Source organism: Bufo gargarizans, chromosome 2, assembly GCF_014858855.1.
Source record: "Bufo gargarizans isolate SCDJY-AF-19 chromosome 2, ASM1485885v1, whole genome shotgun sequence".
Lineage (NCBI taxonomy): Eukaryota > Metazoa > Chordata > Amphibia > Anura > Bufonidae > Bufo > Bufo gargarizans.
In genome coordinates this window covers 62,769,282-62,786,661 of record NC_058081.1, presented here as the reverse complement: position 1 = coordinate 62,786,661, position 17,380 = coordinate 62,769,282, and the positions used below count along the sequence as shown (strand labels likewise).

The following is a 17,380-nucleotide window of genomic DNA, read 5'->3' as shown; positions in this document are numbered from 1 at the left end:
AGAACAGACTTGTGGACATACAGATACGGAATGCACACAGAATCATTTCCGTTTTTTTTTGCAGCCCCATTGAAATGAATCGCATACGGGCCTCAAAAAAAGAAAAAAAATATGTTCGTGTGCATGAGCCCTATTTACACGGCCTGAGAATCAGGCAGATTATCAATCTGGTCATGTAAATGTGTCGCCGATCACCTGATGAACGAGCAGGCACCACCGATCGCGGCTTCTGTTCAGCAGGTTGTGCGGTCTAAACAGCGGTCTGCTGCTCACAAAGCATGATTCTGAGAAATCAGGATCCCTCGTTCTCATGATCGAGATCAAGGCATGTAAATACAACGGTCTCCTTCACTGAACGAGCAGCCGACTGTCGGGAAGGAATCCTTTCTTCCCGACAATCGGCCGCTCAGTCAGCCCCTCTAAATCCAGCTTTACTCTGAAACAGCTGATCGACAAGCTGTGGCCAATCAGATGGTCATAAGGATAGGCCATAAAATGTAAAAGTATGGACAATCCCTTTAATAATAGTACGTTTGTAGTTATGAGTTTGATCCTTAGGTTTGGACATTTTAGGTCTCATGCACTTGACAATCCACATATAAAGACTCATATGCAAATACATGGAGGGCAATATCTGTGGGCCCCCATGTGTTGCCTCTGTGAGATACACTAGTAGTGGGTAGGGTTGCACCAGGTATTGAATTATCGATATCCAATAGATATTTTTGTACCGGTATCGATTCGATACCAGGATTTGCCCTGTACCGATAGTAGCGCAGCCTAGTATCACAGAACATGGCACTCACTGCTCTAAGTGTGTTATTTTTTTGCGTGGTATCGAATGGAATCGAGTATCGCAATACTTTTTTTATGGTATTGAAATCGAATAAAGAGTTTGGTATCGTGACAACCCTAGTAGTGGGGTAGAATTACTAATGCTTTCTAGGTGAAAACTTAGACTAGACAGTCTAAAAATGAAGCAGATTTAATCCCAGTCGCAGATGCTGGATGATAAATCTGGTGCACCTTTAAATTATTCTAAAGCTGGATTTGCACGGCCCGATGTTTGGGGTGATTATCGGGAACTAACATTCCTTCAAATGTTCGTTCACGATAATCTGCCTGTCCAAATGTGCTAGAGATCACTTGAAAAACAAGCGAAACACTTGTTCATGTGAGTGAACTGATGGGAGGTGCGGACACCGCCAATATTTACCACCAACATGGTTTACTTTGGACCACAATCATTTGCCTGAATTTTGACGCATGTTTTCGGCACCAGGATTCTGGCAAATTTGCAATAGTCCTTCTACCCCATTGATAGGAGAGAATTACATTGTAACATATTATGTGTTGCAGCATGCCACAATCTTTTGTTCATGGATTCAGAAGAAATTTGATTCCATTTTTTAGTTATGGTCTACCATTTATCGATAAGTGACTTACAAAGGATATAAAATGTTGACCTCATCCTTTGTAATAAAAAATAGAAAACAACAGTTAAAAGTTTAAAATAGAAAAAGTTTATTTATGCAGAGTATACAAAAAAAAAATGGTGAAAGAACAATATTACCCCGATGTGGATCGAGGACAGTGGAGTTTTAAAAATAAAAAATAAAATAAAATGTACTAAATTCATGCAGCATTATAAATAATCGAAAGCGTTCATTACATAGCTAGACTGTTTCAGTAAATCCATACACTGTATTAGGAGAAAGCGTTATGCCTCAACATGAGGAAAAATCTGTATTATCTTTTGCAACATTCGTTTCTTTTATTCTAAATATAAATTAAGTTCTCTCTCTTTCAATTGTCCTAATTAAACATTTAAAAAAATGAATTCAATGTCCTTATGTTCAGTGAAACCCACACTCTTCAATGATCATGTCGTCATGGTGTCTGACAACCAGGTGTCTATCCTCATGAAACATCATGGACAGTGGCGCCATCTTGAGAGGAACACACGAGGAGCATTCTTTTCTCTCCGAATCCTTCAACTTGATAAAACTCTGCAAAAAAATTAAATAAAAAAATAAATTAAAATTTGTTTCAATGTGTACATTTATAATACATAAAAGGTTTATAATTTAAGAAAATTGACACTTGAGGGGGGGGAGGGGGGTATCAACCATACATTCTAATAACATAAATTAAAAACTAAAACAACATTATTGTTAAAATTAAGATATTGATAAATTTAAGACACCAAGTATAGAAATGATCAAGTAAATGTATTTCTATAAAACAAACAAAAGCAGGTAGTAGATATCTAACTGGACATTATTATTCTCACCTTTATGTAGTCATAGTTTGTTTTCTTTGAGGTTTCCTTTAGTGGTGAATGGCAGGTTCCTTCACACCGGTAAGCGTTATATTTTTTGGGGTACATAACCCAATTGTCCCATCCAAATTCTTTGAAATCTACCAACATGTCTACCCTTTTACACGGTGATGGTTTGTGGTGTTCTACCTCAATGGGGTCCAAGATGTTTGGATTTCCTTCCTGGCTTTCACCTTTGTTCCTTTTGTGTCGTCGAAAGGCAATCATCTTCATAGTCTTCACTGCCAATTTTTTGATGAAGCTTGAAGTATCGGTTTCGGAAAATGGCTTGTGCTTGGTAAAAAACACAATGATTGCTTGATCTGTGGTGATTTCAGGCAGAGAGACATCACGCTTCTTAAACTTTCTTGATTGCTCATTTTTATCAGACATATCTTCCGACTTCATATCTTCGTTTCCATGATTGATCAGTCTCTTTTCCCACAGACTATTTTCTATCATCTTCGTAACATCAAAGGTCGTCCAGGACGTATTTCCATTATCAGGTATATTTGCAACGACTGACCCAATGAAGTGTTTGTTTTGACCATTGTTGACATGGTAGATGTCTACTGTTACGTTCCTTGAGCTTGTAAAGGGTTGAAGATGAACCCGGAGTTCAGCCATTCTTAGTTCATCACTTCTTGAGACAGAAGAGAGGTCAAAAGTCAATGACCAACGATCATCTTCTACTGTTAAATCTGAAAATAAATGAGAGAGTTACTACCTCTAATCAGGAAGACCCATTTTGCTTCTTTTTTTTTTTACTTAAAGGGAACCTTTCACCAGGAAAATGCAGTTCAGTCTGCAAGCAGCATGTTATAGAGCTGGAGCAACTGAGCAGATTGATATATAGTTTTATGGGAAGAGATTCACTATAACTGGTCATTCTGTGCTTAAGGAGTGATGTGGCTGGTCCTTCTTCCTGGCTTACAGCTATCTCTGTCAATCACTGACTACAACCACCCATAAGACCCCTAAGCATAGAATGCAGAATTTTAATTGAAACGTTAAAAGTCTTACTGAATCTTTTCCTAAAAATATATATATACATCAATCTGCTCAGCTCCTCTTCTATACCATGCCTTATTTTCAAGGTGACAGGCTTCCTTTAAAGGGGTTCTCTGAGATTTTAATATTGATAGGCTATCCTTAAACAGCTGTTGAGAGTCAAACCCCAGTTGATTTAATATTGATGACCTATCCTGAGTATCCGAATATGAAAATTTCAGAGAACCCCTTTAAATATAGCTGTACATCAAATATCAATACAATTGTATTTATAAGATTGCATACGAGAAAAAGTAGTAAAAAGAAAATGAATAATAATAATAATAATAGTACTTAATATGCATAAAGAAGCCAACAGATAGAGGACTGTAATGGACTGTTGTACTCACCTTTTGCAGTAAGACTCTGGACAGTATCGGACTCCTCTAGAATGTTGTTAGCTGGTCTTTTAAGATCCTTATTATTAATCCCCATGAGACTCTGATAAAGATTCATCATATATGGTGGAATCTTGACTCCTCGAGCATGGCTGTTAGCTCTTGGAAGAGCTTTTAGTGGAGGAAAAGGCATTCCTGATACCAAGGAGATGAACAAAACATATAAGATGATCTTCATCTCTCCTACAATGTCTTGGTCTTGGAAGTATAACTAAAACTTTCAGCAGTCCCTGGCCTTATATAGTGGGTGAAGGCTGAGGTACCTGCTGGGATCTTCACACCTATGACTCTTTCAAGTCTTTTGACCCTACATCAAACGATTAATCACGTGATTGAGGTCAATCATCTTCATCTTTATCATGCTAATTAGACCGGTAGTACAATGATTGATGTGGATTAAACACAAATCTTCTTCAGTCATATTACATGAATATGAAATGAACTTGTAACTTAGTTTTGTTGTTGTTTTTTTTGCTTCTTCTTTTAAGTTGACAGTTTTTATATGTAATCATTATTTTTTTAAAGACTCATATGCAAATATATGGAGGGCAATATCTGTGGGCCCCTATGTGTTGCTTCTGTGAGATACACTAGTAGTGGGTAGGGTTGCACCAGGTATTGAATTATCGATATCCAATAGATATTTTTGTACCGGTATCGATTGGATACCGGGATTTGCCTTGTACCGATAGTAGCGCAGCCTAGTATCACAGAACATGGCACTCACTGCTCTAAGTGTGTTATTTTTTTTGCGTGGTATGGAATGGAATTGAGTATCGCAATACTTTTTTTATGGTATTGAAATCGAATAAAAAGTTTGATATCGTGACAACCCTAGTAGTGGGGTAGAATTACTAATGCTTTCTAGGTGAAAACTTAGACTAGACAGTCTAAAAATGAGGCAGATTTAATCCCAGTCGAAGATGCTGGAAGATAAATCTGGTGCACCTTTAAATTATTCTAAAGCTGGATTTGCACGGCACGATGTTTGGGGCGATTATCGGGAACTAACATTCCTTCAAATGTTCGTTCACGATAATCTGCCTGTCTAAAGGTGCCACAGATCACTTGAAAAACAAGCGAAACACTTGTTCATGTGGGTGAACTGATGGGAGGTGCGGACACCGCCAATATTTACCACCAACATGGTTTACTTTGGACCACAATAATTTGCCTGAATTTTGACGCATGTTTTCGGCACCAGAATTCTGTCAAATTTGCAATAGTCCTTCTACCCCATTGATAGGGGAGAATTACATTGTAATATATTATGTGTTGCAGCATGCCACAATCTTTTGTTCATGGATTCAGAAGAAATTTGATTCCATTTTTTAGTTATGGTCTACCATTTATCGATAAGTGACCTCATCCTTTGTAATAAAAAATAGAACACAAGAGTTAAAAGTTTAAAATAGAAAAAGTTTATTTATGCAGAGTATACAAAAAAAAAAAAAGGTGAAAGAACAATATTACCCCGATGTGGATCGAGGACAGTGGAGGTTTAAAAAAATAAAATAAAATAAAATGTACTAAATTCATGCAGCATTATAAATAATCAAAACTGTTCATTACATAGCTAGACTGTTTCAGTAAATCCATACACTGTATTAGGAGAAAGCGTTATGCCTCAACATGAGGAAATATCTATATTATCATTTGCAACATTCGTTTATTTTATTCTAAATATAAATTAAGTTCTATCTCTTTCAATTGTCCTAATTAAACATTTAAAAAAATGAATTCAATGTCCTTATGTTCAGTGAAACCCACACTCTTCAATGATCATGTCGTCATGGTGTCTGACAACCAGGTGTCTATCCTCATGAAACATCATGGACAGTGGCGCCATCTTGAGAGGAACACACGAGGAGCATTCTTTTCTCTCCGAATCCTTCAACTTGATAAAACTCTGCAAAAAGAGAGAAAAAAGAAATAAATTAAAATTTGTTTCAATGTGTACATTTATAATACATAAAGGTTTATAATTTAAGAAGATTGACACTTGGGGGGGTGGGGGTATCAACCATATGAGACAAACCCTTTGTCTGTAGTAGAAATGGTTTTAACATTCTAATAACATAAATTAAAAACTAAAACAACATTATTTTCAAAATTAAGATATTGATAAATTTAAGACACTGAGTATAGAAATGCTCAAGTAAATGTATTTCTATAAAACAAACAAAAGCAGGTAGTAGATATCTAACTGGACATTATTATTCTCACCTTTATGTAGTCATAGTTTGTTTTCTTTAAGGTTTCCTTTAGTGGTGAATGGCAGGTTCCTTCACACCGGTAAGCGTTATATTTTTTGGGGTACATAACCCAATTGTCCCATCCAAATTCTTTGAAATCTACCAACATGTCTACCCTTTTACATGGTGATGGTTTGTGGTGTTCTACCTCAATGGGGTCCAAGATGTTTGGATTTCCTTCCTGGCTTTCACCTTTGTTCCTTTTGTGTCGTCGAAAGGCAATCATCTTCATAGTCTTCACTGCCAATTTTTTGATGAAGCTTGAAGTATCGGTTTCGGAAAATGGCTTGTGCTTGGTAAAGAACACAATGATTGCTTGATCTGTGGTGATTTCAGGCAGAGAGACATCACGCTTCTTAAACTTTCTTGAGTGCTCTTTTTTATCAGACATATCTTCCGACTTCATATCTTCGTTTCCATGATTGATCAGTCTTTTTTCCCACAGACTATTTTCTATCATCTTCGTAACATCAAAGGTCGTCCAGGACGTATTTCCATTATCAGGTATATTTGCAACGACTGACCCAATGAAGTGTTTGTTTTGACCATTGTTGACATGGTAGATGTCTACTGTTACGTTCCTTGAGCTTGTAAAGGGTTGAAGATGAACCCGGAGTTCAGCCATTCTTAGTTCATCACTTCTTGAGACAGAAGAGAGGTCAAAAGTCAATGACCAACGATCATCTTCTACTGTTAAATCTGAAAATAAATGAGAGAGTTACTACCTCTAATCAAGAAGGTCCATTTTGCTTTTTTTTTTTCACTTAAAGGGAACCTATCACCAGGAAAATGCAGTTCAGTCTGCAAGCAGCATGTTATAGAGCTGGAGGAACTGAGCAGATTGATATATAGTTTTATGGGAAGAGATGCACTATAACTGGTCATTCTGTGCTTAAGGAGTAATGTGGGTGGTCCTTCTTACTGGCTTACAGCTATCTCTGTCAATCACTGACTACAACCACCCATAAGACCCCTAAGCATAGAATGCAGAATTTTAATTGAAACATTACAAGTCTTACTGAATCTTTTCCTAAAAAAAAAAATATATATATATATCTCAATCTGCTCAGCTCCTTCTCTTCTATACCATGCCTTATTTTCAAGGTGACAGGCTTCCTTTAAAGGAGTTCTCTGAGATTTTAATATTGATAGGCTATCCTTAAACAGCTGTTGAGAGTCAGACCCCAGTTGATGTAATATTGATGACCTATCCTGAGGATCCGAATATGAAAATTTCAGAGAACTCCTTTAAATATAGCTGTACATCAAATATCAATACAATTGTATTTATAAGATTGCATACGAGAAAAAGTAGTAAAAAGAAAATTAATAATAATAATAGTACTTAATATGCATAAAGAAGCCAACAGATAGAGGACTGTAATGGACTGTTGTACTCACCTTTTGCAGTAAGACTCTGGACAGTATCGGACTCCTCTAGAATGTTGTTAGCTGGTCTTCTAAGATCCTTATTATTAATCCCCATGAGACTCTGATAAAGAGTCATCATATATGGTGGAATCTTGACTCCTCGAGCATGGTTGTTAGCTCTTGGAAGAGCTTTTAGTGGAGGAAAAGGCATTCCTGATACCAAGGAGATGAACAAAACATATAAGATGATCTTCATCTCTCCTACAATGTCTTGGTCTTGGAAGTATAACTAAAACTTTCAGCAGTCCCTGGCCTTATATAGTGGGTGAAGGCTGAGGTACCTGCTGGGATCTTCACACCTATGACTCTTTCAAGTCTTTTGACCCTACATCAAACGATTAATCACGTGATTGAGGTCAATCATCTTCATCTTTATCATGCTAATTAGACCGGTAGTACAATGATTGATGTGGATTAAACACAAATCTTCTTCAGTCTTGTTACATGAATATGAAATGAACTTGTAACTTAGTTTTGTTGTTGTTTTTTTTTTTGCTTCTTCTTTTAAGTTGACAGTTTTATATGTAATCATTATTTTTTTAAAGTTTAGTGTTGACTCCATCTGGTTTTTGTGTCTAAGAATAATGGTAATTTAACCAACTAATGCTTTTCTTTTCTATTACTTAGAGGCTTAAATGATTAACCAAGAGAATAAAAATGATATAGAAAGAGAGAATTATAAAAAATAAAATATTGGTGGGTGTTACTAGTGTAAATAGGGGATTTTACTAATAATTGCGGACAATAATAGGACATGTTCTATATTTTTACGGAACAGACATACGGAAACGGAATGCACATGGAGTACCTTCCAGTTTTTTTGCGGACCCATTGAAATGAATGATTCCGTATACGGTCTGCAAAAAAAACGTAATGAAAATAAGTTCGTGTGCAAGAGGCCATATACTAAGCGTTTTTTTTTTGTTTGTTTTTTTGACAATTTTGTTTAATTTCAATTGGAGATTCAGTGAGGATTCAGTTCCAAGATAAGGCAAGACAGGTTGTCTATAATGTCTCTTGTATTTTTTATTTTATATGTTCTTTTAGAAATAGTCTGAATAGTTGAAATATCATCCACCACTGTTGTATGTAATATTTATTGTGAATACTGGTGTCTTGAGCGCCGACTGATTATTTATTGTCTGTATGACATGAGTTTTTTCTTTTGTCTTTTGCTCTTTTTGACACTCGACACAGTCTATAGTCCACAAATAGGGAGTGGTGAGACGCTGGATCTCTTTGTTTAAATACTATTTTTAAAATGTTGTTATAGAACAAATTAATAATAATTTCTACTAAACATTTTCTCATTCTTTTTCAAATGTATTATATGTTATGATATTGTTGATTCTACAGTATCTACCTATCGTCTATCTATGTCTATCAATCTCATATCTAACTATCTTATTTCTATCTATTTATCTATCTATCTCATATCTACTGTATCTATTTGTTTATTCACCAAACAGCAACGTTTCAGTACTCTTCCTGGGACCTATCACTGCTTGAGAAAGGTCCCAGGAATAGGACTGAAACGTTGCCGTTTGGTGAATAAACACACTTCTTTATTTTTGGAAGTGCCGTGGTAATATTTGGCTCTTTAGCTATTTATTTATTTATCTATCTATCTATCTATCTATCTCCTATCTATCTCATATTTATATATCTCCTATCTAATATCTATCCATCTATCTATCTCATATTTATCTATTATCTATCTATCATCTAATATCTATCGAATATCTATCTATCTCCTATCTATCTATCCATCTATCTATCTCATATTTATCTATCTATCTCCTATCTAATATCTCCAATCTATCTATCCATCTATCTATCTATCTAATATTTATCTATCTATCTATCTCCTATCTATCTATCTATCTATCTATCTATCCATCTATCTATCTCATATTTATCTATCTATCTCCTATCTAATATGTCCTATCCTTCTATCTAATATTTATCTATCTCATATTTATCTCATATTTATCTATCTATCATCTAATATCTATCGAATATCTATCTCCTATCTATCCATCTATCTCATATTTATCCATCTCCTATCTAATATTTATCTATCTCATATGTATCTGTCTATCTCCTATCTATCTATCTCCTATATAATATCTATCCATCTATCTCCTATCTATCTATCTATCTATCTATCTATCTATCCATCTATCCATCTCATATTTATCTATCTATCTATCTATCTATCTATCTATCTATCCATCTATCTAGCTCATATTTATCTATCTATCTCCTATCTAATATCTCCTATCTATCTAATATTTATCTATCTCATATGTATCTGTCTATCTCCTATCTATCTCCTATGTAATATCTATCCATCTATCTCCTATCTAATATCTCCTATCTATCTAATATGTATCTATCTATATCCTATCTATCTATCCATCTATCTCCTATCTAATATCTCCTATCTATCTAATATGTATCTATCTATATCCTATCTATCTATCTATCTCCTATCTATCTAACCCATATCTATCTATTTTTCAAACTATCAATATATCTATCTAGTGTCTACCTATCTCATATCTACTGTTATCTATTTCCATGGTTTACTTTGATCTAGTATTCTTTGGACTGTACTAGTATCACTTTACTTTAATCTGAATTCTAAAATGCTAAATAAGATTCAGCTTTTGCGCATTACTCTTTGATGTAATGATGTGTGATACTGGTTTGTGATTTGCTGTTTTATCAAAATCACTTGTACAAATGTAAATGTATAAGCCTCACCTTCTGATCTTAGATCTTAGAAATAGCCTAAAGTCGAAATGTTCTGTATGTAGATGGCTGCCATCTTTGTATCTACTATTTGTAACCTTGCAATGTAAGATATTCTTGATTAAACGTAATAACACACATATATATATACACACACATATATACACATACAAATGAACATATTAAATAGAAGATTGCAATTTTTTTCTAAAATAATAAATACCTTTAATTAAACAGTCCATTTATCCTTTCATATTAAAATGAATGATACGCAGTGTATTTCAGTGTTACACATGATGAAGAACAAATGAAGACATTTCTCTACAATGTTAATGCATCATTTTTAAATATATGTTTTATTTCGTATCATTAAAAATATGCATGATAATTAGCATAATATACTTTTCATGTTGTATTATCTGACATATGTATGTATAAAATATATTTTTTTTACAGTCCAAGAGTGTGGCATTATTCTGTTCTATGACTTTCTCATTCAGAAAACTCAATTTGTTTCAATTGTATTTTATTTTATTTAGAATATCATGTAAACCTACTTTTTATATTCTATGAACCTTTTAAAAGGGGTTGTCTCACTTCAGCAAATGTCATTAATCATGTAGAGGAAGTTAATACAAGGCACTTACTAATGTATTGCGATTCTCCATATTGCCTCCTTTGCTGGCTGGATTCATTTTTCCATCACATTATACACTGCTCGTTTCCAGAGGTTATAACCCCCTTACAGTGCAGATATGAGAGAGGCCGGTGCTCTTTCCTATAGTGTGCAAGCATGACCATCGTTGCTGGATGGCAGGGTGGTCGTAACCCCTGGATATTATCAGTGTATAATGTGATGGAAAAATGAATTCAGCCAGCAAAGGAGGCAATATGGACAATCACAATACATTGGTAAGTGCCTTATAGTAACTTTCTCTACATGATAAATGTCATTTGCTGAAGTGAAGCAACCCCTTTAAGTTGGAATGTTTAAATTCTGAAGATATTTAAAAGGAGTCGTCTGCGGCTCCCTGATATATTGATTTCCAGAGCACGTTGAGCTAATTAATAGAATCTACTCCTATTAGGTAAGGAAGCGTTCATGTATGGAGATATTGGGGATCCATGCAACCTCCGGAATATGTTTAAGGGGCCTTAATATACCTCTGAATGCCTTTGATTTCCCATTGAGCTCCATAAATATTTTTTTTCTTTTGGATTCATACAAGTAGAGATGAGTTCTGATACAAAAGTGCAATAGAAATAAAAGAGGTTTTTTTGGAACTATTGTATTTCTTTGAGATCAAATTGAAACTAAGTGCAGGCAGACTGGGTGGATTAGTGGTAATACATATCCCCTAGCATGGGTTTTGGTATACAAAGTAAATTCATGACCTTTCAAAGAGTTTCCTGTGACCAGCGGGGAAGCTTACAAAACAAATGTCTACCTAATGATCTGATACACACAACAGTTCTAGATGCATATCCAGTCGCAGATTGGTTTCACCAGAGGAAATTATTCTTAAGGCCCAATCATCGATAAAGTTTAATAGGTTTTGAATCAAAGAAATAAAACCTAATGACCCTAAGTAATTGACTCCAAAGGCAGCCCCCAAATTTTTTTTTTTCTCTCCTCGATCTTTGAAGCCCACTATGGTATCACAGCCTGGGCCTACTCACTGGAAGATCCTCTGGTACTCTGGTGGACCAGTCTGACCCTGTACATATTTATCACATGGTCATTCGCAACCAACTTCACCCCAATAGAACAGTTGAAATTATTCTGGGCTACACCTGAGATCTAGGGAGGACATCTGTATATAGACCCATGCACCTTTAATGGTATCATAATTATACACATATCACATATCATCAGTAATATCCAATAGATTTCCTTGGAAGCAGACATTAATGGAAACTTTAGAGCTACAAAGTCAGCTCTAAATGAGGTTCTCCACTCTTGGAGGTTTGATGCCCATCATTGTGGGCCCACCAGAGTCCTTGAGTACTCTGGAAGCCCAGTCCAACCCTGCATAAGACCATCCTTGACTGACTATTTCTGGTGGGATAAGCCACCATTGTAATATGTCTAGTGGGACAGCTTGACAGACATCGTAAGAAAGAAGGTTTAGACATGTTGGGTTTCAACATGAACAACCTTTTCATCTCCTGAGCAATTGGCAGCTGCCCAAGATGACTGGAAGCAGTTTACGGCTATATCTCACCACTTTATGAGATATATAAAATAATTAAGTGAGAAGTATTATTGACCCAAACTGCTGTTCCTCAAAATTATGTCTATTACCCGTTACAGAGAAATACACATAGGTTAGAGGAAGGGGACTTGTGGAAACAATCAGCTTCTCAGCTAGCAGGACCTGCCCAAATCAAACAGCATTCTTTCCAATCAACATTTTTGTAGCAGATCAAGTACTTTAGGAGGGACATATAACCTTTATCTAATCATGTCAATAGGTCTCATGCTTTGTTAAGATAAGTGTGCCTTCATCATGAATATGCACTTGAGTTCTGGTTAACAGTTTGTAAAAAGGTTTCCCTGGAGTTAAAAAAAAAAAGTACAAAGGAAGATAAAAATGTATAAGTGGCCCAGTTAACATGCATTTTGTCTTGATAATTAATAATGGCCATTACAAAAATACCGTGAAGACCTTTAACTTCATGGTCAACTCAAAAGATAATAGGGTGCTATCTCGGACTCGAGAACAAAGGATCAGTCTCCATGAGCAAAAATGCTTCTTCATTCTCTTAGGCCTCCTGCACACGAACGTGTGCGCTCCGTGGTCGTGCTGCGGTCCGCAAAATGCGGGCCGCAATGCACGAACACCGTCCGTGGGGCAGCCGCAGCGGATCGTGGACCCATTCACTTGAATAGGTCCGCGATCCAGCCGTTCCGCAAAAGGATAGAACATGTCCTATCTTTTTAGGGAACGGAAGTACGGGCCGAAACCCCACAAGAAGCACTCCGTAGGGTTCCGTTCTGTGCTTCCGTTCCGCACCATTCCGCATCTACGGAAGTGAATGAGTCCGCATTCGTGATGCGGAATGCACACGGAACGGTGCCCGCGTATTGCGGACCGCACACGTGTGCAATAAGCCTTAATTAGAGGAAGCACAATCCATAAACAAGAGGCCATTTTTTTACCTTAGGCCTCTTTCATATGAGCAATAGGGATTGTCTCAGGGTCTGTTCAGGGAAAAACTGATAGTGTTGAATGAGTTTTGTATGTGGTTGCATTCAGTGTTTTAGTTTTTTTCAAGTGGTTTTTCACACCTGTGAAGAAAAAATTAAGAACAACACTCAACATCTCCTGGCAACCAATGAAAAACACATTGCATCCAGATGCCTTCCATTTTTCACACAAGCCTCATTCCCTTCCATGGAGCTAGAGCTGCGTGGAAAACGCACAATATACAGTAGAACGTTCTGCAATTTCCCTAAATGCGGAAATGAGGTGTGAAAAACGAAGTTCATGTACACAGACCCATTAAAAGGAATGGGTCAGGATTCAGTCCGGATGCTGGGTTGTACAGGATTTTTTAAATTGATGATAATCAATATCAGATTGGTGAGGGTCCGACACCCGTCACACCCGCTGATCAGCTGTATGAGGAGACGGCGTACACATTGCTCACGTGCCAGTCTCCCTTCCTGTTCGCTGCTGCTGTTCCATAGACGTACAGCGGAGAGCAGGAAGAGGGACGGGAGACGGCGCGCGCAGTGTACAGCTGATTGGTGGGGGTGCCGAGTGTCGGACCCCCGCCAATCTCATATTGATGACCTATCCTGAGGATAGGTCATCAATAGAAAAAGCCTGGACAACTCCTTTAAGGGTACGGCTACACAGCTCATGTGGTGCGACAGCAAGTCACAGAAAAGTCTTGCAACACAAAAATACGTGCAACTTGCTGTTGTAGCTGTTTTAGAACTGTGATTTGGCTGTGAAAACACAGACAAGTCGCAGGCGAGTCGCATGTCGGGTGCAACTTCCATTAAAGACAATGGAGGAAAAGTTGCGCTTGACTTGCTACTTTTGACTCAAAATCCGTCATGTCTGGAATTTGTGCGACTGTTGCATTGCGACAAAATTGACAAACATTACATGAAATGTTACCCAACACCTGTCACCATGTAGCCATGCCCTTCATATGTCATAGAGGGTTCATTGGGCCCCATTAGGCTCCAGGGCCTCAGTGTGACTGCAACCTCTGTGGCCCCCCATAGTTATACCTCTGCCTTTTTCTGACATTGAGAGTAAGGCTTAGGCAATGTCTTGTAATATCACTGTAAATGCTGGCAAAGATAGAGAGAGGATGTCAATCTCAGGTATTAGGATTAGACGGCCAATTATTTAACGAGAATTTATAATCAGAAGATAACCTATTGTTTAAATCATGTTTTTATGTTAAACATATTTTTTAGATGGTTTGGGGATTTTTTTTATTTATTTCTATGTCACTGTCTATATTAAAAAAAAAAAAATCTAAAATCGTGCAGTTTTCGCACTGGCCACTAGACTTAGTAATATGTTGAGACATTCTGTTCTGTTAGGTAACTTTTCAGTAGCCATCTCATTAGCATCACAGGCATGATTACCATGACAGATATCACCTTTGCATAGATAACATCAGGATCCAGCATTCACATTGACCTCTGCACAAGTCTTAGAACATGACTAAAAATCTTCCATAGAAGTGAGTGAGGTCAGCTCCTGTCCATTGTATCTGTGGCCCATGTGGCTGCTCTCAAATAACAGGACGCCTTCACATATTTAGGCCTGAAAACTGCACAATTTTAGGATTAAAAAAAATATATATATAGGGACAAGGAAAAATAATAATCAACAAAAATTCTAAAATAACATATGTTTAACAACAATTTGATTCAAACAATAGGTCAGTTTTGGATGACACATTCCCCTTACCTGTACAAGAACATGTAACAAGGTGTATTCATAATAGTGGTTGTGTGCTGCGTGGGTTCCTTCCCAGTGGTCAGACTCCCACTGATTAACCCCTTCAGGACCCTTAAGGACCAGGCAATTTTTGCAAATCTGACATGTATCACTTTATGTGGCGATAACTTTAAAACGCTTTTACTTATCCAAGCCATTCTGAGAATGTTTTCTAATCACATATTGTACTTCATGACAGTGGCAAATTTGAGTCAAAATATTACATTTTTATTTATTAAAAAAATATTACCAAATTTACTAAAAATGTGAAAAAATTAGCAATTTTCAAAATGTCAATTTCTCTGCTTTAAAAAAAGATAGTGATACCTCCTAAAATAGTTATTACTTTACATTCCCCATATGTCTACTTCATGTTTGGATCATTTTGTAAATTACATTTTCTTTTTTTGGGACGTTAGAAGCAAATCTTGAAATTTCCAAAATCCAATTTTTAAAGGACCAGTTCAGGTATGAAGTCACTTTGTGGGGCTTACATAATAGAAACCACCCATAAATGGCCCCATTTTAGAAACTACACCCCTCAAGGTATTCAAAACTGATTTTACAAACTTTGTTAATCCTTTAGGTGTTCCACAAGAATTAACGGAAAATGTAGATGAAATGTCAGAATTTAAATTTTTTTGCCAATTTTCCATTTTAAGCAATTTTTTTCCGCTAACAAAGCAAGGGTTAACAGCGAAACAAAACTCAATATTTATTTCCCTGATTCTGTAGTTTACTGAAACACCCCATTCGTGATCGCAAACTGCTGTACAGGCACACAGCAGGGCACAGAACGAAAGGAACGCCATGTGTTTTTTGGAGGGCAGATTTCACTGGGATAATTTTAAGTTGTCATGTCACATTTGAAGACCTCCTGATGCACCCCTAGAGTAGAAACTCAAAAAAAGTGACCCCATTTTGGAAACTAAGGGATAAGGTGCCAGTTTTGTTGGTACTATTGTTACGGACGGGACAAGACCAAATATGACTACTTTTTTTGGTTGTTTGTTTCAGTTTTACATAATAAAGCATTTTTGAAAAAAAAGAAAGATTTTTTAGTGTCTCTATATTCTGAAAGCCATCAGTATGAGATGGTTTGCTTGGTACTATTTTAGGGTGCATATGACTTTTTGATCACTTGGTATTACACTTTTTGTGATGTATGGTGACAAAAAAATAGCTTTTTCTACACCGTTTTTTTTTTTACGGTGTTCACCTGAGGGATTAGATCATGTGATATTTTTATACAGCAGGTTGTTATGGATGCAGCAATACCTAATATGTATACTTTTTTATTTATTTAAGATTTACACAATAAATGCATTTTTGAAACAAAAAAATCATGTTTGTCTCCATATTCTGAGAGCCATAGTTTTTTTTTATGTTTTGCTAGTTTTATGTAGAGGCTCATTTTTTTTTTTGCAGGATGAGGTGACGGTTTGATTGGTACTATATTAGGGTGCATATGACTTTTTGATCCCTTGGTATTACACTTTTTGTGATGTAAGGTGACCCCAAAAATTTTTTGACACCGTTTTTATATTATATTTTTTACAGTGCTTACCTGAGGGGTTAGGTCATATGATATTTTAATAGACTTGGTTGTTATGAAGAAGGCGATACCTTATATGTCTACTTTTCAATTTTTTTCACTTTTAACACATTAAAAGCATTTTTTTTTTAACAGTGTGCATCTGAGGGGTTAGATCATGTGATATTTTTATACAGCAGATCATTACGGATGTGGGAATACCTAATACGTATAATCTTTTTACTTATTTAAGTTTTACACAATGAAAGCATTTAAAAAAGAAAAAAAAATCATCTTTTAGTGTCTCCATATTCTGAGAGCCATAACTTTTTAAAAAATTTTTGGGCTATTGTCTTAGGTAGGGGCTCATTTTTTGCGGGATGAGATGACGGTTTAATGGGTACTATTTTGGGGTGCGTATGACTTTCTGATCGCTTGGTATTACACTTTTTGTGATGTAAGGTGACAAAATAGACTTAAAAATTATTTTTTTTTACAATGTTTACAAGGGGTTAGGTCAGAATTTTTTAATAGACCTGGTTGTTTGGACATGGCGATACCTTATATGTCTACTTTTTATATATTTTTTTAACTTTAACACAATAAAAGCATTTTTGAAACAAAAAAAATCATGTTTAAGTTTCTCCATATTCTGAGAGCCA

General features: G+C 36.1%; 2 protein-coding genes across 2 annotated transcripts; both read right to left on the bottom strand.

Moving 5' to 3' along the window:
• Positions 1-1,856: 1,856 nt before the first annotated feature.
• Positions 1,857-3,946, bottom strand: LOC122925638 (nodal homolog). Its single transcript, XM_044276985.1, has 3 exons — positions 3,721-3,946; positions 2,294-3,021; positions 1,857-2,009 (listed from the first exon to the last, which is right to left on the bottom strand). Exons 1-3 carry the CDS (start codon positions 3,944-3,946, stop codon positions 1,857-1,859), a joined length of 1,107 nt encoding a protein of 368 aa, XP_044132920.1.
• Positions 3,947-5,524: 1,578 nt separating this feature from the next.
• On the bottom strand, positions 5,525-7,650 carry LOC122925637 (nodal homolog). Its single transcript, XM_044276984.1, has 3 exons — positions 7,425-7,650; positions 5,995-6,722; positions 5,525-5,677 (listed from the first exon to the last, which is right to left on the bottom strand). Exons 1-3 carry the CDS (start codon positions 7,648-7,650, stop codon positions 5,525-5,527), a joined length of 1,107 nt encoding a protein of 368 aa, XP_044132919.1.
• Positions 7,651-17,380: the final 9,730 nt, after the last annotated feature.

Excerpts from the sequence above, each read along its gene's own strand:
- LOC122925637 (XM_044276984.1), bottom strand. The coding sequence starts at position 7,650 with ATGAAGATCATCTTATATGTTTTGTTCATCTCCTTGGTATCAGGAATG. Across the intron at positions 6,723-7,424 it reads CCAGAGTCTTACTGCAAAAG|ATTTAACAGTAGAAGATGAT; the intron begins GTGAGTACAACA and ends ATTTATTTTCAG. Across the intron at positions 5,678-5,994 it reads CAAACTATGACTACATAAAG|AGTTTTATCAAGTTGAAGGA; the intron begins GTGAGAATAATA and ends CTCTTTTTGCAG.
- LOC122925638 (XM_044276985.1), bottom strand. The coding sequence starts at position 3,946 with ATGAAGATCATCTTATATGTTTTGTTCATCTCCTTGGTATCAGGAATG. Across the intron at positions 3,022-3,720 it reads CCAGAGTCTTACTGCAAAAG|ATTTAACAGTAGAAGATGAT; the intron begins GTGAGTACAACA and ends ATTTATTTTCAG. Across the intron at positions 2,010-2,293 it reads CAAACTATGACTACATAAAG|AGTTTTATCAAGTTGAAGGA; the intron begins GTGAGAATAATA and ends ATTTTTTTGCAG.